Here is a 19570-nt window from a genome sequence, read left to right as displayed (position 1 = left end):
AAGGTACTGAAATTATTAGCAACCAAACTAAGTAGGCATCTCATTAGAAGGTCTGCTCTGTTTCTTTTTCTTAGGTTAAACATAGAGACAGAGTTGACAACAGGCTACAATTCTTTGAGTTCCTTAAAATAGTTCTCTTTCTCAGGATTCAGATTTGTAATATGAATTTCATAATTCCTCTTTCATTTTTGTTGTTGTTACTGTTGTGTGAACAACACACATGTGAGGCCATGAGATACAAAGAAGGTTTTTTGTTTTGCTTTATTTTTTTTTTTTTTTTTGATACTGAACCTGGATAAGACTAGGTTGTCATGATATTTGTACTGCTCAATTTTAATATAATGAAGCTGATTTTATTTTTACTGAAGCCTGCCCAGCATTTGTTTATACCATGGAGCTATAGTCCTAGCCCTGGGAATGAATAGTTTTAATTGGGTATTCATGGAGACTAAAGCTGCTTCACCATCTAGAAGCATTCAGAATGGAGACTGCGTGATTTGATATCAGACCCAATAGGTTCAGATTCCAACTGCACTATATACTAACGGGAAGGCTTGAGCAATCAACACTCTTCAAGTCTTCTGCCATATGTGAGATTCTGTCCTAACTGTAAAGACTAATGAGTAACAGATACAGACTCACTTAGCAAAGCCCCTTCCATGCAAATTATTAAGCACCATGGTTACCGAATGATTAGAAATAAATGGGTGATGGTATTATCAGCTTCTACAGAAGCATATAAACTCAAGTATTTACTAACAGTATTTTGGTGAAAACAATCCTAAAAGTTGGGAAAGAGTGATTTAACCCCACAAAGAATCATCCCTTGGTTGTATGCTTTGTAACTTACAAAATATTTTCATAATCAGTGTCATTTGATACAACTTGTAGAGAGAACAAATAGAGTCTTACATATTTTTACACATGAAATTAAAGACAGCATTCTGAGAGAATTTCCCACAGATATATAGCTGATTAATACTAAAGCAGGATTTGGACCTCAGTCTTCTAACTTACTTGTTAGAGTTCACTTCCATTGCACAGCCCTTGGAATCTAACTAAAAATTATTAGTCATTGGAGAGATAAAAAATGTCCCATTATAATATAATACTTATAGAGCTTGTATGTCACACTTTTATTTAAAAAGTAAGATTAATTCGTTATTTTAGGATAAATGAAATTACTGAAAGATTTTAAATGTTTTCACATTTTAGATTTTTAGATTTTTCAGTTGAAAACATGCATTGTCTTTAAGGAATATAGTGAGATGTTTTGATATATCCATGCAAGGTGGAAGGGTTGCATTAATCTAAATAATCTCAGTTACTTCACTTCACATGTGGTAGTGATATATTTAAAATTTGAAATTGTGAAATTTTAAGATGTTTTTAACCTGCTCTATTCTTAGGTTGCCTTGACTTTTAAAAATGAAATTAATTGTCTTGGAAGAAAGAGGAACCGTGAAAGAGCTGTGGCAAAGATTGAATAACACAATGCTATTTCTTTACATTGTTCAGGTCTTCTTCTCTGTGTTAATCGGAGCATTCAGTGTTGGACAGGCATCTCCAAACATCGAAGCCTTCGCCAATGCAAGAGGAGCAGCTTATGAAGTCTTCAAAATAATTGATAACGTGAGTCTGACCAGCCCATTAATCCATCTATTAGAGGATTTTCCAGTGAGATAGTTTCATTATCATGTTATCTAGCTTATCACAAAGTTGCTGTATAAAGCAGTTGCTGTTACTTAGTAATCATCTATAATTTTCACCTGTACAGAAGCCCAGTATAGACAGCTTCTCAAAGAGTGGGCACAAACCAGACAACATACAAGGAAATCTGGAATTCAAAAATATTCACTTCAGTTACCCATCTCGAAAAGAAGTTCAGGTATGATGACAATTTTTCTGTTAGGTGAAAAGTTCCCAATAGTTTCTAAAAGGGTATAGAGAAAGGACTGTGTGTAAAATCAAGCATGCAATTGAACTGAGATGCCCACACGTAGACGTGGAATCTACATCCATCGGTCCTGGGAACTAATCTGACACTGGCTTCTCACGTGTCTTGGTAGATCTTGAAGGGCCTCAACCTGAAGGTGAAGAGCGGACAGACCGTGGCTCTGGTTGGCAATAGCGGCTGTGGGAAAAGCACAACTGTCCAGCTGATGCAGAGGCTCTACGACCCCATCGAGGGCGTGGTGAGTGGCTATGCAGCCAGCATCAGTTAGCACTGCCCGCCGTTTTGAGTCTGTGATTCTAAAGTGTGGAAACCACACGTTTTGTTCCAGGTCACTATCGACGGACAGGACATCAGGACCATCAATGTGAGGTATCTGCGGGAAATCATTGGTGTGGTGAGTCAGGAACCTGTGCTGTTTGCCACCACGATCGCCGAGAACATTCGCTATGGCCGAGAAGACGTCACCATGGATGAGATTGAAAAGGCTGTCAAGGAAGCCAATGCCTATGACTTCATCATGAAACTGCCCCACGTGAGTTGTGCCTGACTCTGTCACCCCAGGTTCAGAGAGTTGAGCTCTGCTTAATGCGGTTCATATGAACCTTCTGTGAGGTCGCCTTGGTGGGGAAATCCATTTACCTCGAATTTTACAGCCCATGCACCCTGTCAACTAGTGATAGATAAATTGATTTCTTTGCAATAGTTTCCTGATTTTTTTATTTGTTTGTTCTAATTATAGAAATTTGACACCCTGGTTGGTGAGAGAGGGGCACAGCTGAGTGGGGGACAGAAACAGAGAATCGCCATTGCCCGGGCCCTGGTCCGCAACCCCAAGATCCTTCTGCTGGACGAGGCCACCTCAGCCCTGGATACAGAAAGCGAGGCTGTGGTGCAGGCTGCTCTGGATAAGGTCTGTGGACTCTACTTCCTAATACACAATTTAAAAGCAAAATGACAGTCTTCTGAACATTTTTTTTTCAATCTTGGTCTTAGAAAATTTTGATAGCTTCTATTACCTATTACTAGGGAAAAGCACTAGGCTTCCATGATCATTTTGTGTGTGTGTGTTCAATTTCTGTCTCTTCTAATTTTTTTAAAAAACAATATTTATCTTATTTGTGTGCATGTGTATGTTTTCAAGTATGTGCAGATCAGAAGAGGATGTTAGATCTCCTCAAACTAGAGTCAGTGGCAGTTAGGAGCCACCAAATATGGCTGCTGGGAACTGAACTTCTCTACAAGAGCAAAAAGCATCTTAACTGTAGGTCATCTCTCCAGACACACGTTGTTGTTGGTATTTCTTCCTCTTCCTCTTCTTCTGAATTACAATAAGTATATTTTCATCAAGAGGCCTGTAAATATCTTTGAATTAAAAATGAAAAAATGGAGATTCAAGTGAAAGTTACTCTTCATTTTGATCATGAAAATGTAGAGAAATAACCCCATTAATCTGGTTTTGCGAGTTGATACTATTGTCAACCAAAAGGAAATTATAAATAGAAGTCACTCAGTACCACCTGATAACTATAGCACTGAAAAGAGAAATAACCCTTTTAATTTGGCATTGAGAGTTTATAGCATTGTCAACAACAACGAAAAATACATAGCTAGAAGTTGCTTGATACCACTTGAAGAGTACGGAACTGAAAAGCCTTTTGCTCAAGGAGGAGGTGCACAGATGGAACTGGGGACCTCTGGGTCCGTGAAATGCCATTGGGTGTGACCAGAGTTTGACCTTCCTCTGGTTCTTGTTAGGATGTCTCATGCTTAGGATCAGTATCTAGCGCTGTGCTCTTCCGCATATATGGCCAGCTTTGTGAAGAAAACCAGGAGAGAGCAAAGGTGAAGACTTGCTTTCTCCTGCTAGTCCCTTCTAATGATATAGCAGTTTGCATTCCTTTAAACCCCTGTCGGTGAGCTAAATAGAGGGGACACAGGGTACCCAACATTCTGTGAACTAAAATGGAAGCAATTGGAGTTGTGAGCATGTTTTCCCCTATTACTTAGCTTGTCTGTGAGTTCACCCCATCCCTGTGTCTACTGTTCCACAGTAGGACATAGTTAAATAATAGGACATAGAACAAAATTAACAGATAAATTTATAGGAAATTGCAGATAAAACCATTGATAAATGGTTCTATTTAAAAATATGTTATAGTATAAATTTTACGTGGAAATATCACATTTCCTTCACTTTACTTGAAACTGTCCAAAGATTTAATCCATTATTATTCTCTGTTTTCTAGTCACTACTATCTAATTTTTCTAACACATATTCTTTTTTTGTTAGGATTTTCCATTTTTGCTTCTCTACTTCTGTTCGTTAACTACCATATCTATAGCCTGCTCGTGTGTGTGTGTGTGTGTGTGTATGTGTGTGTTTGTGTGTGTATGTGTGAGTATATGTGTGGGTATGTGTGTGTGTGTATGTGTGAATATATGTGTGGGTATGTGTGTGTGTGTGTGTGTATGTTTATGTGTATGTGTGTGTGTGTGTGTGTGTGTAGTTTTATTGCTTATTACTACAGAACTAGAGTAGGAGAAATCTTAAGTGTTAGGCAAGTTATAAAGATTAAAGAAATCTCAACAAATTCAAGTTATCTCCCTCTATTCTATATTAAGTTAAAGATGAGATTAGACATGAAAATGTTTATATAGCTCTTCAATTTTATCCATAATTATTGTAACTAGAAGCCATTTATTGAACACATATTGGGCATTTATTTAAAGTCGTACTAAGCCCTTTGTTATTCAGTCACCACAGCTATTCTAAGAAGTGGTTACTGTGTCTCTGCTTTACATATTAATAAATATTAATAAACGCAACCTTACACAGCTTCAAAGACTGAGTGAAGTCCTGGATTTCACTCACACTAGTGGAATGCTGAAACCTAAGCTCTGCTCTTTCATATTTGTGCCTTGATTACTCAGGAGACTAATCTTGTAATTCTAATCAGATCTCTAGTTGATGTATACCACTACATCTTACATAGATTTGTTTTATCTGGTGAATGCCTCAGCTCTGGCGTTTTTGATAAGTTGGATTATTACTAGAACTTTAGGTTTACTATAGGGGGCTAAGTAAAATCCTTAGAGGCATAAATTATATTCATATATAAACATGTTTGTTCTTGTATGATTGCAATAAAAACTATTTTTCATTATTATGAATTCATTATGTCTTTCTTAAAGCCAGACAATATCTTCACTGATGATTTTCACAGTATTCAAAGAAGTTTTATTCAGCCAAAAGAAATAAACTGAGTCTTTTCTATAATTATCCATGTATCAAAAGCCGGGTTTCTCTCTCTCCAGGCTAGAGAAGGCCGGACCACCATTGTGATAGCTCACCGCTTGTCTACAGTTCGTAATGCTGACGTCATTGCTGGGTTTGATGGTGGTGTCATTGTGGAGCAAGGAAATCATGATGAGCTCATGAGAGAGAAGGGCATTTACTTCAAACTTGTCATGACACAGGTACAGCGGAACCCTAGAAGTGTCCTCATCTATCTTGATGATAAGCTGTCACTATATCTAATCTATAGATAAGTATTACCTGATTGGGTAATCTTGAAAGGTAGAAGAGTTTTGGGGATTTTTTGGAATGTGGACCTGCACCTTCAGGCTTGATCCCATAGCTCGACTCCTGCCACTGCCCTATTTCTCTCTCTGGGTCAGAGAGTGAAGAAGTCCTGTGCTGTGTCTTGATGATTCTCAATTTATGGTACATGGTTCCCCCACGCTGTTTATCACGTACACTGTGCTGAACTAAATCATGCGATATGAAACTTCTTGCCACTTCTAAATAGTTTTTGAAAAATCAGCCCTTTTCTTTGTGTTTTGGTTTGGCACAAGACTTCACGGGGGACTGCTGCAGAGATGCATTGAAGGCTGCCCTCTGGAAAGGCTCCTCCCCATCATCCCTCTTCCCTCTCATGGTGCTTGGATCCCGGTGCTAGCTCTCACTGTTCTCTCTCTCTCTCTCTCTCTCTCTCTCTCTCTCTCTCTCTCCCTCTCTCTCTCTCTCTCTCCCTCTCTCTCTCTCTCTCTCCATTTTCTCTCATTTTCATTCATAATTAAGCTCCTCTTTGTGCGTTAAAGGTAAGCTTCTCTTTAGACCCAGTGATATTTAGCTATCCATGAATTGTATTTATTCTGTCTAAATCTCTCCCTACCACCTCGAGGCTCAATCATAGCCTTGAGAACCTCTTGTTCTAATAGTCCTAAAACTGGAAAGGAATTATGATTATGTTTCAGCCTCATTTGTGGACAGACCACTTACTATTTTTATATACTACTATCCAGGACTAATGCTTCAGACTTTCTTTCTTTCTTTCTTTCTTTCTTTCTTTCTTTCTTTCTTTCTTTCTTTCTTTCTTTCTTTCTTTCTTTCTTTCTTTCTTTCTTTCTTTCTTTCTTTCTTTCCTTTCTTTCTTTCTTCCTTCCTTCCTTCCTTCCTTCTTTCCTTCCTTCTTCCTTCCTTCCTTCCTTCTTTCCTTCCTTCCTTCCTTCCTTCCTTCCTTCCTTTCTTCCTCCCTCCCTTCCTTCCTTCCTTTCTCCCTTCTATTTTGAAAAGAAAAGGACCGGGCTGGAAAGATGGCTCAGTGGTTAAGAGCACCAACTGTTCTTCCAAAGGTCCTGAGTTCAAATCCCAGCAACCATATGATGGCTCACAACTATCCATAATGAGATCTGATGCCCTCTTCTGGAGTGTCTGAGGACGGCTACAGTGTACTTACAAATAATAAATTAAAAAAAGAAAAAGAAAGAAAGAAAAGGACCAAAGAAGGATAATTAAGGAAGAGTGGAAAAAAATTGAGTGACCTGTTCATCATAATAGTTATGTGCTATGCATGATAGTGAGCATTGAACATTGAAAATATACAGCAAATTCTGAAGGCTTAGTACAAAAAAAAACCACATTTAAAACAATCACATTTAATTAAAAAACTAAAACACGTCAATCTCTTTTGATTTGCTATTTACACACTGGTTCAAAAGCACAGTTGCTCGAGCCACATACTCCCCAGAAAGAGATGACTAGAGAAAATACTCAGAAGGGGTATTGTTTTATTTCAGTGTGTTCGCAAAGAATCCTTAATATTTGGGTTTTTTCTCCCAACATATAACACAAGAAGGAATGGTTTTAATTTCACCCCTTCCATTGATTTAAATAATTCAATTATTTTCCTTTATATTTATTTTCAATGATTAATTTCCATTATTTGATCTTAAACTGTTTATATTTCTTATTTATTTTAGACAGCAGGAAATGAAATTGAATTAGGAAATGAAGCTTGTGAATCTAAGGATGAAATTGGTAATCTAGACATGTCTTCAAAAGATTCCGGATCCAGTCTAATAAGAAGAAGATCAACTCGCAAAAGCATCCGTGGACCACATGACCAAGACAGGAAGCTTAGTACCACAGAGGCCCTGGTATGGATAAAGATGTGATACTATGTTCTCCATCCTCCTGTGAGCCTCTCCTACCTGAGTGTGCCTAGGCTGAAGAAGGGGTGGGAACTATGATGTATTTTCTATAATCCTTTTTTCCTGTTCTCCATAGTGTTCTAGAAGCCAAAATGGTGATGTTCTATAGTCAATTTAGGTTTCAGAATAAGAATTAATACAAAGATGCTTAGAACTAGAACTTAGAATATGAAGATGCTACCCTAGATTTTTAAGTGTTAATATTTCTATTCCGATTATCCTTATTGGTCAATATTCTTGTCATCTGTTGAAGAATTAACATGGCAAGAATTAATGGTAAAAATTAAACATTTGTGGATTTATTATTTATTTCTTAAAAACTAAAGAGGTATTACCAATGTGTCATCATCATATTTAAGGCCTACAATCTATCAACTAATAAGAAATAAAAATAGGATAAATAAATATTTCATTTAAAAATGTATAGCCCTCTTGTAAGCCCAACACTTGGATGGTGAAAGCAGGTAGATCATCTGTTCAAGGCCCAGTTTGTTTGCAGCCAGCCTAAAATAGATGACGCTCTGCCTCAACAACACAAGAAAACTTTGTGCCTGTGGAAGAACTCCGCACAATAAAATCGATGATCAAAACAAAACAAAACAAAAGGAACCTATCCTGCCGTAACATATATGTTTTCTAGGATGAAGATGTACCTCCAGCTTCCTTTTGGCGGATCCTGAAGCTGAATTCAACTGAATGGCCTTATTTTGTGGTTGGTGTATTTTGTGCCATAATAAATGGAGGCTTGCAACCAGCATTCTCCATAATATTTTCAAAAGTCGTAGGGGTAAATAATGACATCCATTTTTACATTTACTTGTGAGTCTTGACTAGAAAATGAATGAACTATCTTAAGTTGTTGTGTGTGTGTGTGTGTGTGTGTGTGTATGTATGTGTGTGTAAGATGTAACGATTTCCCTTCACATGAAACAAGCTTGGTTGAAAATATCATTGAAGTTTGATTTATAAGGACAATTTTGTAAATATCCTTTGAGCTAGTTTCTATCTAGGTCCCTCGTGGTTTTTATCCTGGGTCTCTGGGCAACCACCCACTAACATAGTCAGTAGAACTGGGAAGCATTGAGCTCTGAGCTAAAGTTATGAACTGTCACCTAATTGACCTTCACAGGGACTCTTTTATGTTGGCCAGACTGGGTTGACAATGGTCTGTTGTGTAACATACACACTGGCCAGCTCTTGAGCAGACCTACACATTCCCATCACTTCCTAAGACTCAGACAGAAGGAAGCAGTTCTATACTGGTTAGCTTTCCACCACTGTGACAGACACTTGAGGGGTTTTGTCTCTTTTCGTGCTGCAGGACTGAACCCATGTTCTCACATGTTCTAGACAAGTGCAGCATTACTGTGCACACCCCTTACCCTTTATTATTTTTATTTGATGAAGAGGTCTTTCTAAGTTACCCAGCTTGGTCTTGAACTTGCATTGTACCCCAGGCAGAAATCTGGCTATAGTTTTCTAGGTTTCAGGCTAAGATGAGCTGGATCCATTGTTGCAAGCCTGAGGTATGGCACCACGGTGGTAGCAACATGTGACAAAAGTGACCCTTTTCATGGCATCAGGGAACAAAATAAAAATAGGAATGAACAAGATATAAAGCATAGTTTTTCAAGACTCCTTCCCTTACTGCGATGTGATCTACTTTCTCTAACAAGGCCACACCTATAATGCACATAGAGTGAATCCATCCATTGATGAGGTCTGGACACTAATAGTCCAATCACTCATCAATGACTAGATCTTCTTGTAGGGAGACTTAATATGCAAACTACAACAAGCTTCCTGAAGGTGGCGCCAAACATTCTGGATCTACTGTCTAAGCAGTCATGTTCTTGGCTTAGTGACAAATGTAAACCATGAGACATCATACTGAAGACATGTTTGCCTTACTGCTAAAAATCTTTGGCAGGAAGAAATTGATCACCATAAGAAGCATAAACCAAACACTACCCATTCTACAACCAAAGCCACATGTCCTCTAGTCTACCTATATGCCTTGTTAGGTTAATCCTCATGTTTAATATATCATCCAAGATTTTTTTCTGTGCCCAATCTGGGTAAGGAATTTTTATATACTCTGAAAATATCACAAAGAAGGCAAAACATCTGATCCTATAGAAAACATTGTAGAACACAGGCCAGCAAACATGTTATATAAAGTGTAAGAAGAACAAATACTTTAAGTTTTGCTGGCCATGTGGCTTCTGTTGCTAATAAAAGTAATTAAGTTAGAATTGATTTTTTGCCTTTTTTATGTTTTTTGCAAAAAAAATGATCAACAATGGGACTTAGGTTTTCCTCAATCTTACTGCAGGGGTACATCTGGTGATTGGTGGCTAGCACATTAGAGTGTTAAGATAGGAAGGTACCAATCTGCGTTTGTTGCATATACTGGGCTCTGGGTTTGAGGACTTGGGTTCTGTTCTTGGTTCATCTCTTCCTGGCTTTCTTGAGTAGGTTGATACATGTCTCTGCTTCCCTTTCTCTCTGTGAAAGTGGTAACAGCCATCCCCAGATAGAAGGATCAGCGCATGTGATTGTCCGTTCAGCCTCATTTAGAATACAATATGATGTTGAAATGACTAATCAAGAAGAACTGAGCTAATGGCTTCTGAAAACTTTTTCCATTTTTATGAAACATAGCATTTTCTGGGTTGGTTTAGGAATGTTTCTCTCTTGAAAAACAGATTTAGCCCATAGAAGGAGAGAGGTGTAGTTTTCTTTCCCTATTGAGTGATTATGCTGTAAGTTTTTTCAGTTCCAAACATCTGTTTTAGCACTTTTTAATAATCTCTGAAAAGGTTTCCATGTGAGACATCAGTTGGCTGTCATTGCCACCTGACTTTCTGACTACAGAAATATCTATAGGATATCCTGGCAAAGGTATTTTTCTGAAAGGTTGAATGAATAACACCTCTTCTCATCAGCAAAAAATACATAAATATATTCTCTTTTGAAGTACTTTAAAATGTTCACATAGTTGAGTTGGGACAGTAGAAATGGCTCAGTAAAATGCTTGCTATATAAGACCTGTTTGATCCCAACTCCAATGTAAAAAGCCCCAGATGTGGTGATGCACATTTGTAATTCCAGTTCTGGGGGGAGAGAGAAGAGGATTCTCAGGCTCACAGGACAGTCATTCTAGCCTAATGGGCTAGTCCTTGTCCGGTGAGAAACACCATCTTACAGAACAAGGTGGACGGGCTGGAAATTCACTCAGTTGATAGAAGTAATTGCCATTCTTCCAGGGGCCCATACACCATCATCTGTAACTCCAGTCCCAAGGGATCTGACCCTTCTTCTGCCTTCCATGGGAACCAGACACACACATGGTACACATATATACATGCAGGCAAAACCTTATACACCTAAAAATAAAACAAGTAAATCTAAAACACAGAGTAGAATTTTAAGCAACCACACACTAGCGTGACCTCTGACCTCCATACTCATGTGCTCACCCTTGGCAGACACATACCAAGAAATGACTTATGAAACACTCTGTTACCAAGAAAGCCAAAGGAGAGTATTTGTTCGATGAATTAGTGAATGACAGATATCCCTCCCCCAACAAAGGCAGAATGCAGATGCATTGGAACCTGCCTTTATCCCAGAAGCTAACTCTGTTCCATTATAGAAAGGCTCTTCCAATCACTACACCATAATGTGTGATAGAGGGAAGATCTGAAATGCGTTTTTAGAGATTGAACTAACAACCCTTCAAATACTTTTCCCCATAGGTTTTCACAAAAGTTGAATCCCCAGAAGCCCAGCGGCGGGACAGCAACTTGTTTTCCTTATTGTTTCTGGTCATTGGTATCATTTCTTTTATTACATTTTTTCTTCAGGTAAATGACTTATTTCACTTCATTCGCTCAAGTGCATTTATAAACATAGGTATTGGTCTTTCTTGTGATAGCATTCTTGCTTTACCATGGACAATGAGAGCTAGATTATTTTAATCCTCTGACTCTATTCTCACCTTCTCTGTCCCAACCAACCATGCCATAAATGGAAACAGTGATGTTTCATACACTGAACAGATTGCTCTATGTAGTATAGAAATGGAAGGTGGGAACTAAAGTACAGGCTTTATGGTAAGGCCTGGATATCAGTTTGGGTATACTTTCTATTGGTCAATTGGAGCAGTCAGAGAAGTATCTTCCTATGTTCTAAAACAAATGAATAATCTAACAGACAAATAAATAAATGAAATTCCCTAACAGGTCACATTGATTTTTAAACATTTCAAAAGTTTATCATTCAGAAATTACAAAAGGAAAAAGAAAGTCAGAAATGGGAAAACGACAGTCCTAAAACTCCTAAGAAACATGTATTTTGTAGTTTGTAGATCACGTGGATCAAATGCAATTGCAAAGGAACTAAATGCTCTTGCAGTGCAGTGTGGCAGTGCAGTATGGACATTGGTATTAAATAAGAATTTGGAACCTGCTTGCTCATACACACGGTTATGTGTCCAGTAATTTAGGCTGTCTAAGTTTCTGTTTTCTTATCTGTAAAATGGGTGAAGTGTTGTTTCTTCATAATTAAGAGAGCTTGTGTGATGAAGTATTTAGACTGATTTGAGATATTATGTAACTACTAATCAAGTAAAAAGGTAAACAATTACTGAATACATCAAAAATTATTCTACATGTCATTTTTTAGTTAAAACCACATAGGTTCTTTATTGAACACCTTCTAAGAATATATTATTATTTTAACAGTTAGCCCTCGTGTGAATACTCTTAGCTAAAACTAAATTGGTTTCTTTATAGCACATTCTAATACGTCGTTCTTAACATGCTAGGAATACAAAACAAAAGGTGTTTCTTCTTTAAATAATTAAAAGATTCATTGTGGAACTTGACCTTGGTACAATAAACAAGACCCTATCTGCCTGTAAGAGTGTCACAGGTATTTGAAAATGTACAGTTGCTCCATGAGAATTTGGAGGAGATTGGAAGGGAGGGAGTCTTCAGCTGGCCACTCCTGCTTTGACAGTCAGGATGGTGAAGTAGAGGGAGTGATAACGGTTCAGTCACTGTCTAGCTATGGCATCAAGTCTGAGTCAGCCATGACTGCACACCTACATTTAGAAGTCAGTGAATCCACGCACTTCCTCTGCATAAACACAGTCCAGTGCTGGAAAGTGTGGGATGCCTGACTGGTCATCTGAGGAACAGGCAGGGAGCTCATCGAGGGCAGGAGCTCGTCCGGACTGTGAGTCCTGCTCAGGACTCTCACAGGCCTTGGTCCACACTGAGTAACTGCTGTTTTGGTCTCTGACTGGCCTTCTGTATGACATGCTTTTCTGCTTCTCAGGGCTTCACATTTGGCAAAGCTGGAGAGATCCTCACCAAGCGACTCCGATACATGGTTTTCAAGTCCATGCTGAGACAGGTATGGCTATTGAGGGTTGTACCCTGGGGTGAGCACAGTATCTCTTTTGTGTTCTGCAGGCACAGATTGTCGGCGTTCAGATTGTAGGGTGCCTAGATTGAGATCTTTGGTTAGTTGTCCTCCGCATCCCATTTACATAAGGTCCTGCTGACTATTTGCTTCAGGCGGGAATGAGGAACTCTATTGCGACAAATATGTCTCCTGATGATTCTGCACTGGTCTTTTTATCTCAGCAGTGAGAGACAATGGAAGCAAGTGGTTCTCTGTCCTTTATCCCAAAGGTCAAGAAGTGTCAGAAGGAACCTTCTAACACTTGGGCCCTTGTTGCCTCTTTCTCCTGTGTACTCAGAACAGTCTGTCATGACTCTGGAGAGCATTTGCACTCTCTTGCCCAAATTCATATTTCTTTTCATGACCCATTTCTCACTGTCTAGACTCTTTGCTGAAGCAAGGCTAAAATGGTAACCCAAGTTTCAGTAGTATTAGCTGTCATGACTTAATATGAGTGCCTATGATGTTCAGTACATTCCAGCCCCGAACCACTGACAATATTGTTAGCAGTGCCATTCAGCGTGAGAATCTTTAGCAATCATGAACATGTTGTACATGCATTGAAGCTTCCCCGTTAAAATTACTTAGCAGAAGTGTCCAACTTTTTTTTACATGATAATGTGATATTGTTATTTACAAACTTTTTGGATCACATTAATAGCATCCTAGGATACATGAGACTCATGGGCTATAAATTGGATATTTCCAGAAGCTGCCCAACAAAACTAGAATGTAACACAGAGGTAGAGCCTAGAATCCATAGACCCTAAATTCAATTCCCAACACTGGGAAAAAAAACTAGTGAGAAATACCAATTTCTTGTGTTCAAATTTCCAGAAGACAATCCTTTTCCATGCTGCCTGCAACCACTTATGTATTTATAGAGATAGCTAGCTATTGATAGTCACAGCTGAAACAGAACCTAATGGATGAGAAGGCACTGTTTTATGGGGACTCCTCTTCTTAGACTCTCCTGTCAAGCCACATCCATCTTGTTTTTAAGATAGGGTTATTTGTATCTAAATTTACTTCATATCCAAAGTGTAGCTGAGGATAATATTGGACTCTGTCTCCTAAGGTTTTGGGATCACAAGCTTTTAAGCCATATTTATAACCTAGATTCTACTTAAACAATCTCAAAGTTGGCCTTGGTACAGCACTGAAAGCCCCATTACCCATCGGCCTCCAGGCCAACTAGCAGGTCCATTGTGCTTTGAGGGCTGCATTAAGCACAAACAGTAAAAACTCCTAGTAGAAAAGGCATACCAAAGCCACTGTTCATAAAGTAGAGTACTAACCTTTGCAAGGTGTTCAAACCTGAATATCACATTCCAGTGAGGGAACCCTTAAGAACCTAGTACTTGCTAAAACGTCAATTATATAGACTATAATAGGTTATAGACCTTTATTTTCTAGCCATTCAAAATAATAAAAAAAAAATACTTTGTTAATGCAAATTATCAATTCTAGTCATGTCCTAGAAACTGAAGTTATTTGTGACAGGCATAAATTCATAATTAAAAATCACAGCATGCTTATTTTAAAATATAAGAGGCTGAGATAGCTTAGCCATTAAGGTGTGTGACCTGAATTTGATCTCCAGAGCCCACAAAGTGGAAGGACAGAACCCCCAAATCCCACAAATTGTCTTCTGACCTCCATACATGTGCCATGGCAAGTTCATGCATCCAAACACAAATAGTCTATCTCTAATTAATATAAAATATGAAAACATAAGATGTTTTATTAATAAGATCCCTTATTTATGCTGTATGTGCATTTTAATCTAGATTGTTTTGTTTTTAAATCATTTTATTATTCTTCCCTAACTAGAGTTAACTATCTCCTGGTTTATCTTTTCTCTTCTGATATTAATAAATTTTTCACACTTTGATATTTCCAAACTTGAGCTTTTTCTTTTTCTATTCCCAGCAGGCTTACCCCATACCTCCTCTTTCTTTCTCTCTACAGTTGTTCAGATGCAAACCTTGATGACTCTCCAGTTTGTTTAATGTTGCATCAGCCTCCTAGCTAGATGCAATTCTTCCATCCACACCCCAATCTAGAGACAGCCTTGATCCTTCAGGGGAAAGTATATATACAGTCTTTACAGATGTCAGAGGCTGTGCATGGGAAACCTCCCCCACCCACATCACAAAGGCCAGCTCCAGGGTGTTGTAGCAAACTGCATGAAAATTGAGGAGGAAAGGCTCAGAGGCTACCTACAGGGCAGGGCTAAAGCTTTTTCCACATCTGTGTGAGAAGATCAAGTGTGTCAGCCTCAGGCCCTTTGCAGACATGGTGTCTTTCTCCTCTTAGATTCTTTCCTTCATGTTTTGGTTTCTGCTCACATGCTGCCTTAAAAGGACTCCCTTGTCTCTTCTCCACTCTGTACAACAACACCCTTCCCAGCATCCTAACCTTCGCACCCTATTCTTCACCCCCATCACATTATTACTTCTGACTTCCCTGTGCCTTCCAGCCCAAGAAGGAAGTCTTGAAGACATCAGCAACTTCGTTGTCTGTGTTTATTGTTCAACACTTAAGAGTCCAGCTTTGAACAAAGTTGAGACTAAGACAGAGGTCATCTATTTTTGTTTGTGTTTTAAGTCCCTTTCCTGTCCAAAAGCTAAGTGCAGAGGCTCTGAGTGCTAAACAAAAGTGTCTCTGCCACTTTACTCCAGGAGCTAAGGTCTCATGAGTAGGACTTTAAGATAACAAATCCCTTTGTGCCACAGGATGTGAGCTGGTTTGATGACCCTAAAAACACCACAGGAGCACTGACCACCAGGCTCGCCAACGATGCTGCTCAAGTGAAAGGGGTATGTGTTTCCTGTCTGTGGCTGTTCATGTCCATTCTGCTTTAGGCTTAGCATACGCCTGACTTCCTGATAACTTTGTGTTGATGGTCACCATTTTGAAGACACTGTAACTAGCTATCTGTGTTAATTACTTTCCTATTGCTGTGGTAAAGCTCCATGACCAAAAGTGACTTATAAAAGGAAGAGGTAATTTGGATTTAAAGTTCCAGAGGGAGGAGAAGAAGCCCTGGCAGAGAGGTTGGCAGTAGGGACAGGACCCTGAGACATCACATCGTCAACAGCAGGCACAATGCAGAGAAGCTGAACTGGAAGCTGGAGAGGAGTACATGTAGAGGTAGGAAATCTATCCCAATAGTTTAGGAGAGGTCTCCCAGAGAGGCCATACCAAAAGCAACAAAACATGGCTGACTCTGGATATACTTTTAAGGTATGGTCCGCAGCATTTGCTGAGGAGATTAGATGGTGGATTTGAGGGTAAGATTTTTGAGTATAATGTTTGGCCTATACAAATTGAAAAAAAAAATAATGGAGTTGTTCTTTAATGAAATTGCAATCCTATGGGAGGATGAGGCTTGGGCAGAATGGAGAGCTCTGGGTGTGACTTGATTATTCGTGATGCCCACATTAGATGACCAGCTGGACATGCCAAAAGCAAGGCATTTTGTGCATCTAGAGTTTAGCTGAGAAGTCTAATTTGGAAATACTCACTTGTAGATTTTTTTTTCAGTGAGATGGTAGCTTTCAAGAACATGAAGAGACAGCCAAGAAATCTTATCTAAAGAGGGAGTCTTGAGCCCTGAGGTCTCAAGGGTGTGAGGATGAGAACAGAGAGAATTGGCAGTTTAAGACACAGAAGAGTGGTGTCCTGGCAGTGAAACTGGGAGAGTGTTCTAAGAGAAGAGACAGTTGGACATTTGCCCTGCGCACTAATGGCTGCGTCATGGACGGTCAAGTGTGGTAGGAAAGAAAGCCTGATATGCTTGGTCTTCAGAGACAGGGCAAGAAAGAAAGACCACAGATGGAGACATCCTTAAACGACACTTTATAAAATAGAAAAGAGCCAAACATCAAGGAATTTGTCATCAAGGAATTTGTTCCAATTTGCCTCTGGAACTATCTTAATGGTATTTTCTGGTCCAAAGCAAGACCTCCATATATCTAAAAGCTTTCCAGGCAGGGCCCTGTCTCTGCTGTGTCCATGGGAGGTGTGCTGGGTGCTTCTGTTCCCCAGCGGCTTCTGTGTAGGACTGTAGAGGCTGACAAAAGGAGCATCCCTGTGAAACAGCATTCCTCTGAGATGCTTCCTCTCACTTCACACAAAATGTGCATACAGAGAGCTGGCTTTTCACACCCCTGCACCCTTCGACCTATGCTAGGTGTCCAGTTTAGCCCAGAGTCACTTCAATGTAAGTTTGGTGATTGCAGCAAAAGCAACAACTATACCGTAGTATTCGTCCTATCACTTTCAGTCCTGTTTCAGTTCTCAATGTGTATAAAGGCTTCTGGGAGGTGTAGTGCTTTCCCCCCACTATGTTCCAGTCTACTGATTATGTCAGATAGCTATTAATTGATGTGGTGCTAGAATTCAGAATGGAGAAGACGCTTTGGTTAGTAATCAATAAATTCACTCAGTTTGGGTGTTGGGAGAGATTTGTCAGAAGTGTCAGACATTGTAATCTCTACTGAGACCAGCCAGTCTTACTCAAGCGAAACAAAATTAGGGCTGGTAAAGGATGTGTGCTATTTGCAGAGAAGTTGAGTCTAGAGGCCAGGATAGGGATGCTAGATTGTATGAGGTACCAGAGAAACCAAGTAGAGATGTGGACAGCTCTACATGGGGCTGTGGTGCATGGGGATGTGCTACCCTGACTAGGTTAACTGCTAATTTTGAGTTGCATAGGGATGAGGTCCTTCAGGATTCTATCCAAAGGCTCTGCTTACTGGAAACCATATTCCAGAATTGTTGAATCTGCATTTTTCCAAGAAAATAAGTGTTTCAAATAGGCCCAGATATATTGACACCTATCTTCCTTAAATTACAAACAGTTTCATAGCTAGATGACCATCATTCCCAACTTAATAATAATTGTCAGATCCTTACATTCTGATTTGCTTTAGTCTTCATGCTTTAGTGCATAAAGATTTTTTTTGGTATTGACAGATTATGGAAATATGAACTTGCACTTTGGGTTATTATTGTACACTTGTAAATCATGGGAAATCTTCATTTTAGACACCGAAAACTTTGGTACAGGGCATCTTTCCTTTTACTTCATAGGTGAGAAGATTTTCATGAAAATAGCAATTATTCTTAAATATGTACTTGAACCTACTTTAGAATATAAACCGTGCCTCCACGTTTCTTTTTCAGGCTACAGGGTCTAGGCTTGCTATTATTGCCCAGAACATAGCGAATCTTGGAACAGGGATCATCATATCCCTAATCTACGGCTGGCAATTGACACTTTTACTCCTAGCAATTGTACCCATCATTGCTATAGCAGGAGTGATTGAAATGAAAATGTTGTCTGGACAAGCACTGAAAGATAAGAAGAAACTAGAAGGTTCTGGGAAGGTGAGTTGAACTAAGTATGACTGGCCACTAAGCAGAAAGAACACTCTTTCCAGTCATGCTTTCTTACTGTCTGTTACTATGTTCTGGCAATGCTGGTGAGTGTGTGTGTGTGTGTGTGTGTGTGTGTGTGTGTGTGTGTGTGTGGTGTACATGTATGTGCAAGTGTAAAAGCATGTTGAGTGGAGGTCAGAAAACACCCTGGGCGATATTTCTCAGGTATGGTCCAGTATGCTGTTGGAGATATGATCTCTCCACCCATCCCTGTGCCTTCAGAACAAGGATTACAGGTACATGCCACCATGCATAGCTGAGATGTTTTTCCCTGAGTATTAGAGATTAAACTCCAGGGTCCTTATGCTTACAACTTAAGTCCTTTACCAACAGAGTCATCTCCTCAGCCTACAGCCATTTTGTTTGTTTGTTTGTTTGTTTTTTCCGAGACAGATATAGCTTTGACTGTTCTGGAACTCTGTAAACCAGGTTGGCCTCGAACTGAGACATCCTCCTGCCTATGCCTCTCATGTGCTGGGGTTACAGGCATGTGCCTCCACTGCCCTTGCTATTATAATGGTATTTTAATAGCCACCATTTGGGCAACATTTATTATGCTTTTCTCAGGATTAGAATCTGAAGTGGAGCCATATACTTAGTTTCACATTCCGACACCTGCTTTTCAAGGCATTGTCTCAGGACACTGTCTGCAGATTCCTCTCTGCTCAGCCAGCCCTCTTCCTCTTTTCTCTTTACCTCTTTCCTCCCCCTGTTTTAATCATGGTTTCTGTGCTGCGAAGAAACACTCGTGAACAAAGATTTGGGGAGGAAAGGGTTTATGTCACTCAGTGAAGACCGGGAAGGACCCCAGAGGTCAGCAGGAGCTAATGCAGAGACCATGGAGGGTGCTACACTGGCTTGCTTCCTATGGTTAGCTCAGCCTGCTTTCTTGTAGAACTATCAGCCCAAGTGTGCCTGGGCCCTCTCCTACCAATCTTAAGAAAATGCCCTACAGGCTTGCCTGCAGCTGGGTCTTAGGAAGCATTTTCTCTTTTTTTCCTTTTTTTTTTTTAAACTTTTTTTTATTCGATATATTTTTTATTTACATTTCAAATGATTTTCCCTTTCCAGGCCCCCCCCACTCCCCGAAAGTCCCATAAGCCCCCTTCCCATCCCCCTGTTCTCCCATCCACCCCTTCCCACTTCCCTGTTCTGGTTTTGCCCTATACTTCTTCACTGAGTATTTCCAGAACCAGG

General features: G+C 39.5%; 1 protein-coding gene across 3 annotated transcripts in view; it reads left to right on the top strand.

Moving 5' to 3' along the window:
* The window catches only part of LOC127678299 (ATP-dependent translocase ABCB1), a 146192-nt gene that overhangs the window by 108751 nt on the left and 17871 nt on the right, over positions 1–19570 (top strand). For all 3 annotated transcript variants that reach the window (XM_052173146.1, XM_052173148.1, XM_052173147.1), the window contains 12 exons: positions 1519–1632; positions 1778–1888; positions 2070–2195; positions 2286–2489; positions 2697–2867; positions 5273–5434; positions 7220–7396; positions 8091–8237; positions 11212–11319; positions 12797–12874; positions 15664–15747; positions 18119–18322. In XM_052173146.1, the coding sequence (XP_052029106.1) occupies positions 1519–1632; positions 1778–1888; positions 2070–2195; positions 2286–2489; positions 2697–2867; positions 5273–5434; positions 7220–7396; positions 8091–8237; positions 11212–11319; positions 12797–12874; positions 15664–15747; positions 18119–18322 (1686 nt within the window). The remainder of the gene's footprint in view (positions 1–1518; positions 1633–1777; positions 1889–2069; positions 2196–2285; positions 2490–2696; positions 2868–5272; positions 5435–7219; positions 7397–8090; positions 8238–11211; positions 11320–12796; positions 12875–15663; positions 15748–18118; positions 18323–19570) is intronic.

The sequence above is a fragment of the Apodemus sylvaticus genome, chromosome 2 (genome assembly GCF_947179515.1).
Source record: "Apodemus sylvaticus chromosome 2, mApoSyl1.1, whole genome shotgun sequence".
NCBI classification, from domain to species: Eukaryota; Metazoa; Chordata; class Mammalia; order Rodentia; family Muridae; genus Apodemus; species Apodemus sylvaticus.
Note: the sequence above shows the minus strand (reverse complement) of the source record. Positions and strands in the feature narration are given on the sequence as shown.